Raw genomic sequence first — 14,066 nt, 5'->3', positions numbered from 1 at the left:
CACACCAAGGTTCTTTAAAAACGTATGGGTTACAAGACATTGACAGAAAAACAGTTTTGGAAACTGTTTTTAAAGCTAGCTGTCTTAACTAGCTTAAAAATGTCGCTAGTTTAGCCATAGATAAGGAAATGTTATAAATAGCAAAAACATGAAAGACTCTTTTCTTTCAGTGTTGTTGGATGATATTTAAGTTTCTTAGCTACTGTAGTTAACCTAAGTCGCTAAAGGCTAATCTATAGGTAGGCTAACTGGCTACATAGTTAGCGCAGCATGCACTTTCTAGCATATCATATCTTTGTCTCTGAGGTGTCGTCTTTGTCACGGTCTGAAACAAAAAATGGACGGAAAAGCTAGCATAGCTAAGCTCCGCCCACTGTTGCTCAGCCAATTAGAGAAGCCCTGCGCCTTCAGCACCTATAACTCCAAATATTGTAGAATTGAAGAATTTTAACATTTTCCGCTCACTTTGTTTTCATCTAATTAGCCAAATTAAATGTCTTCAATAAATTCTACACTTTAATTGGAAAAGAAAAGTCCTGTATTTTGGTCTGAAAACAGTGAACGTCTCATTTCGGAGCAACACTCTGCTTTGATTTCACATATAAAACTCACAGTACATTGATTACAAATCATCTTCTCAGAGGCCAACACAAGTGAAAAAACTCATAGGAGTCATTTCTGACTTATATTAAAAACCCAAAATGTTTTTCATATTGGTAATATAAACCAATCAGGACCCACTGCAGACTCTTGGTCCTCCACTAACATGTTGTTTACCTGTTGTTTCTACAGTATTAGCTCTTCTCTGTCCTTTACGAACTCCTAGCCTACGTTGTTTAGCCTGAAGATTCTACGTTGATTGCACATTGGATACAACTCTTATCTATTCTAACGTCAGCGATCGCTCAGGTAGATAGCTACAGCTTTGAGTTATCATTTTAAAGTTAATTTGACATAAAGCGCTGTCGTGCCCGATGACGTCTACATCAGTGATTGTGGCTCTACTGCTCGTATTTTGCTGCTTAAAATCTAATTTAACAAAGTGCATCCAAGCAGAGATTAACAAATGAGATTTTACAGCGTGACTCTTCAACTCTCTGAAATCTCTGAGCCGCAGTTCAAGTAGTAAAGTAGGTTCGACTCCACCACTGAGGGCAAAGGTCACCACGGATCCCTTCAGTTTTTCATTCCTCCAGGCTAGTCCAGAAAGCATCATGACTCTTAAATAACTTATCTATTTTATATACTTCGTACAAAAATCAATTTTCTAAGGTAAATAAATACTTGTAATTTTCTATTCAACAAAATAATATACATTGCACGTTACCCTACTGTAATCTAAAATGGTTCGGCCAGCAGTGGCCGCGTTTCCTTAGTAGTTTTTAAATAATATTGTTGGGTTTTTTTTGCGTGAATTGTCTTGGTGATGGATTTCAAGCATCTGCTGAACATGTTGAGGATTTTTGGTTGATTTTTTTTGCAACATTTAAGAGTTATTTTGTAATTACTAAGTCTCCACTGCTTGTTTTTAAGTTTGCAGTTTCAAATTGCACATTCAGCAGGTTAATGGAAACGCAGCTACTGTTTTTCGTCCACAGGCCACATGCCGTCGTGATACCAGATTATTTTTTTTCCTATTCACAAATTCTCTGGTAATGAGGAAATTTGTATTTGTTTGGAATAAATAATAAAACTCAGCATCAACTTCCACCAATAAATAATTAAAAAAAGCGGAGCAGCAGCAGCAGAAGCACACTGAGTGGTTTAAAGCTCAACACTCGTGGAGAAACAGATTTAACGACTGAAATTGGCTTTTAGAGTTAATAAACATCATAAAGTGAAAGTGAACACGGCCTGTAGCTGCTGCTGCTGCTGATGTGACCTCACATCGGGGCTCTAATCAAACTCCAGTACTTTGGCATCTCAAAAAAAACGCTCCCTCTGGTTGGTCAGCTCGTGATGAACGGCTAAAGGCAGAGCATAAAGTTTAAAAACAATCCCTTCTTTGACCTGTATGTGATTTGAGAACACTTTCCTAAAACATGACAGGGACGAACGGACAGAATCACATTTCACTACGGCTACGACTGAAGTCATATTGCACTACGATATCCACTATAACACCTGTGGAAACTTTAAAAACAAGAATACGTAAATTTAAAAAAAAGAAAGAAAGAAAAAAAAGTGCATCATCATCATCATCATCATCGTCGTTGTGGTCCGTGTCAAACAAACTCAGAAGTTAATGGACTGGACACCTTGCACAAAGACTGCGTCGTTGTCACAACACTTTGCCTCTAGTCTGTAACCAGGGACCTCACGCACCTGTTAGCTACCGTTTCCACGGACACGGATGTGATGGAAAAGCACATCGTCCCGACTAGACGCACAGTCTGGAGAAAGACTCACCCTTTTTTCTTTTTTTTTGTATCTTTTTTTAAAATGCATGTGTGGCTGGATTCCTAGGAATGTACCGTATAGAGTTAACCTGTGGTGTTGTTGTTGTTGTGCGTCTGACTGCTGCTTCCCTTTCAAAATATAAAAGAAAGGGAGGATTTAAAAGAAGGAATAAGAAGAAGACGAAGAGTCCAGAGAATGAGAGCAGAGAGCAAGAAGTTTTAAAGGTCGAAGCCTATAAATTGATAATGCTGTCATCTATTATAAAATGTTATATACTGTAGTTTTTCTATTGTTCAGAGAGAGGTGTGATAACGAACAACCATTTTACAGCATGTTTGAAATCTTCCTTCGTTTATAACCTCCTTTCCCTTTTTCTAAAACTTTCCTCCCTACACGCTTTCCTGAGCCGTCGATTTGGATTTATCCTCCAGCGGTGTGCTTTCAGTGACGGAGGAAGCGGCGGGCGGGGTTGTTGCCGTCGCCGTTGCCGCCGCCGCCGTTGCCGTGGCCGCCGCCTCCACCAGCGGGACCTTCTCCTTCACCGGCGAGGCGGGGACCGTGGTGGCGGCGCTGAAGCTGGCGGGGGGGTCCTCCACCGACGAGGAGGTGGGGGGCGGGCCGCCGCCGAAGCTGCGGGCGATCTCGTCGAAGGTCTTGCCCTTCGTCTCCGGGACTTTGAGGAAGGTGAAGATGAAGAAGAGGATGAGGAAGGCCATGAAGATGAGGAAGACCCACGCCCCGCACAACTCCTGAGGAGGGGGGGAGAGAGACAGTGAGGAGGGGAGTTAGTCGATTATTGATTATACAGTAGGTCTTTTAAAGGGATAGTTCAACATTTTTGCAAATTGGCCCATTGCCATAATCCCTAGTCTTAACAGTGGGTTTGTTACCTTTAATTGTCGGTGCAAGTTATTTTTAGAACGGCGGAGCAGAGCCGTGAGCTGCTCAGAGCTACGCTACGGAGGCTAATGGGAGTTCTTGGTTTCCCTCATCAAACTCATCAAATACACAATCCAACAGAGTCCCGTCTCGTAACGTTCTGTTATTATCTCATAGCGTGGTGAATGTGCAGGTCACAATTTGTCCACCAGAGCGTTTTGGAGTTGTTGGATTGTGTATTTGATGAGTTTGATGAGAAACCAAGAAATCCCATTAGCCTCCGTAGCGTAGCTCTGAGCAGCTCCGAATAGCTTGCACCGACAATTAAAGATAACGAACCTACTGCTATGACTATAGAGATTATGGCAATGGTCCAGTTTGCCAAAATGTTGAACTATCCCTTTAAATTCTTATATTCTTATAAGATAAAAAGTTCTTAGATTATAAATTAACCAAATTGACCAAATGAACAGGAAATAGACATAAAGACAAAGTAAAAGACTTTACTGGAGTACATTTCCATTGTACTTTTACTAGAGTATTTTCATTTTCTGCTCCTCTATACTTTTACTCCACTACAACTTTGAGGGAAATACAGGACTTTTTACTGTATTATAGTTCATTTTGTCATGCGAAATAAATATTATGGGCATATTTGTGTTGTGATATGAAAATTGTGATACAAATAAAGTTTGAGTGATTTTAAAACACATTGTTTTAGTGTACAGTGTTTTTTAGCTAATAAACTGATTTATGGTTCAGTATCAAGGATCAGATCAATGACTGTGTTGTTTTTTCTCTTCTCCTCTTCCATTGATCATCTCAGACTTGTCTTGTGACAATAGATTGATAGGTACATGGATAAAGATAAAAACTTTTGCAATTTTGCTCAAGCAGAATTTTGAAAGCAGGACTTTTATTCGTGACAAAGAGTTACAAAACTCTAGTTTTGGTGCTTTTACTTCAGAAAAGGATCTGAAAATGTTTTCCACCATCGTGGGAGAAAAGACAGAAATGAAGAGAAAAGAGAGAAGGAAAAACATCTAAACATCTAATCAGATTTTATGTGATAGAATAAAAACTGCATGTGGCGACAGTGAAGGAAAACAAAGCGAAAAAAAAAAAGAAAAAAGAGAGAGAGAGGGTTACAAGATGAGAGAAGACGTCCACACCCGTCTCTTACCACTAGTTTGGGGAAGCTCATTCCGACCAGGAAGTTGGCCGTCCAGTTGCAGCAGCCGGCCACGGCCATGGCCGCCGGACGAGGCCCCTGGGAGAAGAGCTCGGCCACAATGAACCATGGGATTGGACCGGGGCCCAGCTCAAACATAGCCACAAACAGCATGACGGCCATGATGGCCACGTAGCTCATAGCAGTGATGTCCTTCTGCTCAGAGACAGACAGACACACACAGACAGAGAGGACATGTTGAGCAACCTGAAAAAATAATGTGCAGACTGTGTTACGTTCATGTTGTTGTTGCATGAACTCACCAGCAGGAGGGAGATGGTCATGAGCAGAGCGCTGACCGCCATCCCTCCCAGACCCAGCAGGTGCAGAGACCTTCGTCCGGCCTTCTCCACCAGGAAGAGCTGCAGGACAGACAGAGACAGGACAGAGTGACGCACGATGACTGCTGCTGCTGCTGCTGCTGCTGCTGCTGCTGCTGCTGCTGCTGCTGCTGCTGCTGCTGCTGCTGCTGCTGCTGCTGCTGCTGCTGCTGCTGCTGCTGCTGCTGCTGCTGCTGCTGCGGCGGCGGCTGCTGCTGCTGCTGCTGCTGCTGCTGCTGCTGCTGCTGCTGCTGCTGCTGCGGCGGCGGCTGCTGCTGCTGCTGCTGCTGCTGCTGCTGCTGCTGCTGCTGCTGCTGCTGCTGCAACAACCGACACTAGGGATGCACATTTTGAATTTTTTTTCTGACCGATAACCGACGCTCGTTAACCGATTGTTAACCGTTAACCGATAAGATTAAGACGCTCGCAGCGCACGGCCAAAAGAAAATGACGCTCCAATTTATTTATTTTTTTTGCCGTTAAATACACACGTGCACTGCGACTGATCAGCGCCACATGTCACAACCACTGTGCTCTGTCTCAGCTGATCGTGCTCAGATCGTCCAATGTAGAACTATTTTTATCAAGGCAGTTGTCGGTCTGAGAAGTGAAGCTCACTTCCGCGTTCAAAAAACTGCAATCCCCTCGGCTTCCTCTGGGGGCTGGTGTCAGAAGGGAGCATTCTCCATAGACCCCCATGTTAAAATCGCCGATTTTACATCCTCAATAAACATGTTAAAAGCCTGGTGTCAGAACATTTTTTTGTCTCAATCGATAGTTTCTACCCCCGCACACACTCTGAGGGGGGTGAATTTTTTTTTTAACTCTACCGTTTTACTGTTATTAGGTTAAACCTCTGGCCAATTAGGGCGCGGAAACGTTGAGTGACAGGTCAGAGCAGCTCCGTGGACAGCTGCTTCAAGGCCAGTGGGCGGGTTCTCGGCCGGCCAATCCAACATGGCGCTGTTCAGGCCGCCATATTTGAGTCACAAAAACGACTCCCCAAAACCAATGGGTGACGTCATTCTTTTTACAGTCTATGATTTTTATACAAAGTGCAGCCAAACACCAGGCTGAAGGAACAGCAGAGCTCCTCTGACAGCTCCTCTGTGGAGCTGCAGGAGAGCTGCAGGTGGTGAACAGGCTGGAGAGCAGGGACGTCCTCTTTTTCTTTTTTTTTCAGCGCCGTTGTTACAGATGATACACATCTATGTCTGTGTAGCTACATTTATTGTCTGACCTTCCTTCAAGGGGGCTGCTGCACATACTGTCAGTCCTCCTGTGTCACTTTTTGCTGCGAAATATGACTGATGGCACGTGAAATCTGCACGTGTCGACACGCCCCCATGAGTTGACGACATAAGGAGCTAATAATATTAAAAAAAAACAATAGTATTAATCGGTCAAAGTTCTTGTTATCGGTTAACGGTTAAACGGTTAATCATGTGCATCCCTAACCGACACAAAGAGACGCATGCGGGATCGAACGCAAACGGTGACGCAGCGCTCACTCACAGAAACGACGGTGAAGATGGTGTTGACGATGCCGGCTCCGATGGTGGCGTAGATGGGCTTCTTCACTCCGGCGCTGGCGAAGATCCCAGTGGAGTAGTAGAAGACCTGAGGAGGAGGAGGAGGAGGAAGGATTGTAAACACATCACATCAGCAACAACAACAACAAGACAACATGTCACCACCTGGGAAACATCGGACCGCTCCAAGCTGCCAAGAATTTAACCAAAGCCTTTGTTTTTTTCTCACTTGCTGCAAGAATTTGAACTAAAACCACAAAGAGGGATCACATCGGCCCAGTTCTTCTGGCGTCCTGTAACGTTTCGGACACATCGCTAGATTCCTTCACTTGTTTTTAAAGCCGTCAGTGACTCGGCTCCTTCCTGTCTGGCTGCCATGTCTCTCAGTTTGTTCCTAACATACCTCACATACTGTGGATCCAGTGTTGGCCCATTGAAGGAGCCACAGCAGCAACAAAAATATGGAACATGCTCTTCATATTTGGCAGCAAAGTCAGTGGAAGCAGCTCGAAGCTCAGTTGTATGACCTCGTGTTTACCCACGATTTCATTATTTTATTGCTATTATCATTGCTTTTATTGATTGTTTACTTTCTTTGGTGCCTAATTAATATGTTATTTTCTAGCACTTTAAAGGGATACTTCACCCAAAATCGATAATTCACCAATCATCTACTCACCATCATGCCAAGGAAGGGTTTGGAAAACTTTCGGGGTTGTCAAAACGCTTTAGGAGTTCCAGGGGGGGTCCGACTGGCAACGGATTTTCATATAATGGCGGCGGATAGAGTTCACGTTTGAATCGTCCAAAACACACACTATGAAACATCCAGATACCTCCATACTGCTCGTCTGTACTGACCCAAGTGTCCTGAAGCCGCCACATGGAAAAGTTGTTTGGAAAAAATTAATTTGATCTCTGTTTTTAGCCTTGTTGCAGCGCAAGATTTGCTGTGAGATGTTCTTCCGTGTTTACATCACACATCCAGTGGTTTACAACGTCGAACGAACATCTCACAGCAAATCTCGCTTTTTCACGTGGCGGCTTCAGGACACTTGGGTCAGTACGGACGAGCAGTATGGAGGTATCTGGATGTTTCATAGTGTGTGTCTTGGACGATTCAAAAGTGAACTCTATCCGCCGCCATTATATGAAAATCCGTCGCCAGCCGGACCCCCCCTGGAACTCCTAAAGTGTTTTGATGACTCAGAAAGTTCTCCCAACCCTTCATTGGCATGAAGGTGAGTAGAAAATTGGTGAATTATCAATTTTGGGTGAAGTATCCCTTTAAACTGCAATTCATTTCATGAAAGATGCTCTATAAAATACGTTTATTATTATTCAGCAAATATTTAAACTATCTTGAGGAATTAGATTATTGATGTAACTGTCATGTTGTGTGAGATTCAGACTGACGGTGTGTGTGTGTGTGTGTGTGTGTGTGTGTGTGTGTGTGTGTGTGTGTGTGTGTGTGTGTGTGTGTGTGTGTGTGTGTGTGTGTGTGTGTGTGTGTGTGTGTGTGTGTGTGTGTGTGTGACTCACAGCGTTGATCCCTGACAGCTGCTGGGAGAGCTGCAGCATGACGGCGATGAGGAGCGGCTGTCGATACGCCGCCGAGCGGAAGAGCTCGGGGATGGTCACCTTCTTCTCCATGGCCATCTTGGCGCTCTCCTCCTTCATCTCCTGCAGGTCTTTGCTCACGTCCTCGCTGCCGCGCAGACGGACCAGAGCTGTCGGCCCAAACACATGTTACCTCACTTCAGATTTGTGTTTTTTTTTTTTTTAAACCCCTGACTGACACTGTGAGCGTTGTGTGTAACTCCTCAGTGGGTGTGACACTCGTCCTGTCGCAGCAGCGTGAGCCTCCTGTTTGTTTGTGTTTGTGTCAGAGAGAGGTGTGAAGGAGAAGTGGGCCAGAGCCTCAGAGTCTAACCTGACAGGCCGCGTGTTGCACAGATGCCAAAACCTTCTGTCCGTTCAACAACTCTTCTCTCCAGGCTAAAACATCATCACACGGAGCAGCAGCATCAGTCGCTGTTAGACTGTTACCAGCAGAACTAGTCTGGATCAATACAAGTACCAGTAGAAAAACTCTCACTTGTATGATTAGATGTAGTAGTTGCAGTTTTAGTATGAATGAATGAATCATCAACATATCAGAAGAAAACAAATCAACAAAGGTACAGTTAAAACATCACATCATCTTTGGGGTTCAAAACCAAAAAAAAAAAAAAACAAGCTTCAAAGGAGTTCATCAGAGATTAATTAAACAAATTTTCCTGTCTTCTTTTCCAGACTTTAGAAATAAAACTAGCAGTCTTAAACAACCATTCCAGTTGTTGCTCATCAGTGCACCAGAATATTTCAGGCTTTTGTCTATAGATTTCATGGAATAACACCTCTCTCAAATCCTCATACTTTGTACAGTACAGTATAGTACCTGCAGTGATGGAAGCAGTAGTAATATTGAACTGAACAGTGGTATTGAACACAAATGTTGTTTATACAGTAGGCTTAAATTATATTTTTTCATGTCAACAGTTTGACCGTTTATTGTGCCATGTTCAGTTAGAGAAAACACAATGAGAAAGACGACATGTTATCACCCTTTCCCTCCCTTCCTTCTTCATCCACAGCAATTCAACTCTCCACATGCCCCGACTTAAAATGATTTTCCCTCTTTCTATGCTCTTATCCTCCTGCCCTTGGAAAAAGGTGGTGAAGTGGAGCAGAGAGATCTCCATGTCTGTTGGTGACGTATCATTCGCGTCGAGAGCAGCGAAGAGCTAGTAGTTCACAGAGCAGGGTCACACAAAACCTAACATTATTAAAATTCTTCAGGCTAAATTGTTGTTTTCTTTGCGTGAAAAATTATCTTTAAATATCACAAACAACATGTAAAACTCTATCGCTATGACCCTCATCATAAAATCTGTCATTATCAGTATTATCAGTGCCATCATGAGTAGTATCAGTACTATTATCAGTAGTAATAATACTGTAGTCGTACTGCAGTGGTATCAGTGCGTACCTTTGCGTGCCTGCTCCTCCTGTTTGAGGTTGATGAGCAGGAAACGAGGGCTCTCGGGGCAGAAGGGCAGCAGGATGCACTGCAGCACAGCGGGGACCACGGTGAGGGACAGCAGCAGGGGCCACAGCTTCTCAGAGCCCAGCAGAACCTCCAGACCGAAGATCTACAGCACCACACAGCAACAGCACGACTCACTATAAAGTTAAATCCAGTATTTAAAGGTACATTGTGTAGGAATTACTCCCATCTAGCGCTGCGGTTGTATTTTACTGTATTCTGTTGCAGTTTCACAAATATCTCAAGTAAACTTCATGGAAGTAACAAAGCTGTGTCCTGGAGTTTCTTGGGAGTGTTTAGCTGAGTGGAACATAGTCCATGACAACAGGAGAAGTTACACAATGTCCCTTTAACTCTATAATGAACATAGTATCGGGATAATGTTGTGGTCATGGAGGCGCGTGCCACTGACCTGAGCGATCAGGATGCCCACCACCACCCCGAGCTGGTGCAGCGTGCCGAACGCTCCTCTCAGCGGGGTGGGTGACACCTCGCCCACGTACATGGGCGTGAGGCCGGTGAAGAGGCCGCAGAAGAGGCCGATGACCAGGCGGCCGGCGATCACCATCTCGTAGGAGGAGCAGATGGTGGAGAAGCCCATGAGGAGGCCTCCGATCACGGCCAGAGAGTTCACCAGGAACATGGAGCGACGTCTACGGAGGAGGAGGAGGAGGAGAGAAAGACAGGGAAACAGCTGAAATTAAAAAAAAGAAAAACTACAGCAAACTAATCCACAAAATGTGTCTGTCTTTTTAATCTCTGTAAATGTGCAAAGGATTCTGGGAAAGCAAAGCAGTCCCCTGTGGTCTGAGATGAAGGGTAAAAAACTGAGATGGAGGGATGAAGGAACAACTCCGGGGAACATTAGAGCCGGGCGGTCAGCTCAAGATAGACACGCTTGATGAACTCCATTAAGAGTAATGGGATGTGACGGCTCAGCTGAACCACACAGGAAATACACAGAGCCATTAGAAGAAGAAAACAACAACATCTAAAGTAAAGAATAAAAGCTGCTGTACTGTTGTTAAGTCCAAAAAATACCTGGGGATTATCACACATGCCTTAAAGGGATAGTTCAACATTTTGGCAAATTGGCCCATTGCTTTAATCCCTATTTTAGCAGTAGGTTTGTTACTTTTAATTGTTGGTGCAAGCTATTTTTAGAACGGCGGAGCAGAGCCGTGAGCTGCTCAGAGCTACGCTACAGAGGCTAATGGGATTTCTTGGTTTCCCTCATCAAACTCATCAAATACACAATCCAACAACTCCAAAACGCTCTGGTGGACAAGTTGTGACCTGCACATTCACCACGCTATGAGATAATAACAGAACGTTACGTTGTTATGAGTTGTTTTAGAGGTAAATTCATGCAAAACCGCTGATGCGCGTTCCCGTCGGGGGCAGTTTTTCATCAACAGTCTCTGCATTTCCCTCTAAAACAACTCTGTCTGGTACCGTTCTGTTATTATCTCATAGCGTGGTGAATGTGCAGGTCACAACTTGTCCACAAGAGCATTTTGGAGTTGTTGGATTGTGTATTTGATGAGTTTGATGAGGGAAACCAAGAAATCCCATTAGCCTCTGTAGCGTAGCTCTGAGCAGCTTGCAGCTCTGCTCCGCCGTTCTAATAACAGCTTGCACCGACAATTAAAGGTAACGAACCTACTCCTAAAACTATAGGGATTATGACAATGGGCCAATTTGCCAAAATGTTGAACTATCCCTTTAACTGATTGGAAAGAAAAAAGTCACACTCTACCTGCCAAATCTGTTCGCCATGACTCCCACACTGAAGGAGCCCACCATGCCGCCCACGCTAAAGATGGCGACCGACACGCTCCAGACGACGGTGCAGGCCCCCGGGCTGATGGGTACGCCGTAGCGCTCCATCCAGGTGTCGTTGAAGAAGGATTTAAGTTTCTAAAAAGCAGAGAGTGGAAGAAACCAGGAGCTTATAATGGATGAATGACACTCCAATATGTGTTCACACAGTAAAGTCAGGATTTAGCCAAATAGAAGTTTAGTTGAGAAACTAGCAGTCGCTCGCATGACTGTGTTAAAGGGACAGTATGGGACTTTATTGGCTTTTTATTGACAAAAATCAAATATCGCTTTCATAAATACGTATTTCACTGAAGTGGAATCGCGCCCGCATACAAACGAGCGCTTTCTCGTACCTTAGAATGAGATGTTACAAGTCGTTACAAACATACTACAGCTACTACTATACAGGGGGGGGTTCACCGAACCTTCTCTGCCATGTTGAATCGCCATGTTTTACGTTCAGTGTCACCGTGGCTGTAAGTAACCTCAAACTCGGGCCGCCGGAGCTTCTCGGCTCGGGGAGAAAGTTTTCCAGACAGCGCCTGTTAAAACTGTCACCACCGTGTAGCTAGTGTGAGGAAGGACGGAGGCACTGGTGTTGCCTTCAGGTGCAGTCAGACACCTGAATGACGCCGTGAGTGACGCCGTCGGCAAACCAACTGGATGTTATTTTACTCGACGAGAGAAAGCCGGTAAAACGTGGGTCAGGTAAACAATACGACATCACCATGACAACATATTGTCACGCCTGTATTGTTTTGCCTCGTGCTGGCGGACCGTTTGTTTACATAGAGGCTTGTTTATCCTGATACATGCAGCGTGTGTTGTTTTTCTGACTTCTGCCCGAGTTTACGTAAACGCAACAGCAAGAATACGTGCCGACATGCAACCGCACCGCTAGATGGGGGTAAATCTCGCATACTGTCCCTTTAACCAGAGGCTTGTTAGCTTAGTTTAGCTAAATGACAAAGCTAAGTTAGCTAACAGACTAACAAAAGACGGGAAAAAGAAAGTAGCTACGGAAATCCAAACTCGGAAATTACAGGTCAGTAAATTCGGGTATTTTCAGAGCTCTGACTTTCGACTTGACATCAGTGATAGCGATGAAACATGGCCGCCCTCATCATCGTTAATGGTAAGAATGGAATTGTAACAAAAGTTATTTGTCGATGTTTTCACACATCGTCATCTGCTTCCAAAATACACATAAATTACTGCTGCATATATGTTTTTTCTCCTCCGAGTTAACCTGTAGCATGAACGCTATGATGTCAAATGCATGCTAGCTACACTTAGCTTGATGCTACAAGAGGTTGAACCCCAGATAGAGGGTATCTTTCTCTAATTGTTTCTGGTATATTGTTTGTTAGCTGTTCCCTCCAACCTCACTTAGCATTATGCTAATAAGCTAATAGTTTATTTCTGCCAAGACAAGTTGAGTGTGGAAAGCTCCACCTGCTTTGTACTTGAATATCTAGTAAAATAAAAAATTAAAACCTGCACACATGTACAGTAGTTTCTTACATTTAAACTCAAATTTTCCTCTAAAAAGAACAATTTTACATCAGATTTGACTGTCACTGTGAACAGGCCGTATGAAATCATGATGTAAAGTGTGGTTGCTGTTTGTGTGCAGTCTGTTGTGTTGGGATCAAGAGATAAAGACACACACAGATGTTACCAACCTGTTCAGGAGCATTGATTACACCTGTGTTGTAACCAAACTGCAGAGAGCCGATGACGGCGGTGCCCAGAGAGAACAGGAGGTAACCTGTGACCTGCTTTTCCTGGAGTGATACAGAGAAGAGAGGAAGGGAGAAAGAAAATAATAATAAGAAGAGAAGGCAAACAGGAAATAGAGATGGATGTGGACAGGTGGAGAGCAGAGAAGACAAAGAGAGAAAAAGACAATATAAATATAAAATCTGAGCTCTTAATAGGAATTTAAATCATCGCCGTCGGCAGACAGAGCCAATAAAACTGCGATGCTGGCGGCAGACGGGTCAGTGATGCAGTGACACACACACACACACACACACACACACACACACACACACACACACACACACACACACACACACACACACACACACACACACACACACACACACACACACACACACACACACACACACACACACACAAACAATATCAGGTGTCCAACAGTGAAGTCGTGCTCAGACTACACATAAATACACCCAATGACTGATACAGCTGCTGTTACACCTCTTAATGCTGTGTATTAGATGCATTCTGTACAATTAACATCATGCAAACATTTATGAAAACTTTATTTATTTAAAACAAGAAAACAATTTAATTTACTCCTATTGAAACCGGAGCCCTGCAGTCTGAGTCTGAGCCGCTATCGTCTGGTTTTACGACTGTATTTCTGTTTTCCTTTCCTGAGCCTTAATCAGCTAATTGCAGATGAAACTCGATCGTGAAGCCGACGGCCTGCTCCTGCTGCTGCGGAGCCACGGCCACATTCAGTAACGCCATCGATTCATCTCCGTAATAAAATCAGGCCGAGCAATAAAAAAAAAAGGAGAAAAAAAAGGGAGCTGTCACTGTCGCCATGACAATCAGATGTTACGACATCCCTCATCCTCTTTGAGCTCCCTCGAGATGATTTCACTAATGAGCTTATGGCGTGATGCAAGTCAGCTGATCACACATGGACACCGTGTTGTGTGTTGTCCCGTGATGATGTCATTGGTTCATTTTGAGGCTTGAATGTCCCAAAAATGTCGCCTTGTCCACCTTCTTCATCTACAACTGCCTTGACCGGG

General features: G+C 44.1%; 1 protein-coding gene across 1 annotated transcript; it reads right to left on the bottom strand.

Annotated features, from left to right (window-relative positions):
• Positions 1–2,789: 2,789 nt before the first annotated feature.
• On the bottom strand, positions 2,790–13,776 carry slc2a3a (solute carrier family 2 member 3a; the record flags this gene model as incomplete). Its single annotated transcript, XM_083982358.1, has 10 exons — positions 2,790–3,149; positions 4,463–4,666; positions 4,774–4,872; positions 6,346–6,450; positions 7,905–8,092; positions 9,394–9,556; positions 9,863–10,103; positions 11,210–11,370; positions 12,960–13,061; positions 13,729–13,776. 10 exons carry the CDS (start codon positions 13,774–13,776, stop codon positions 2,790–2,792), a joined length of 1,671 nt encoding a protein of 556 aa, XP_083838484.1.
• Positions 13,777–14,066: the final 290 nt, after the last annotated feature.

The sequence above is a fragment of the Trachurus trachurus genome (genome assembly GCF_905171665.1).
Source record: "Trachurus trachurus genome assembly, chromosome: 11".
Classification (NCBI taxonomy): domain Eukaryota; kingdom Metazoa; phylum Chordata; class Actinopteri; order Carangiformes; family Carangidae; genus Trachurus; species Trachurus trachurus.
This window is presented reverse-complemented; position numbering and strand designations above follow the sequence as displayed.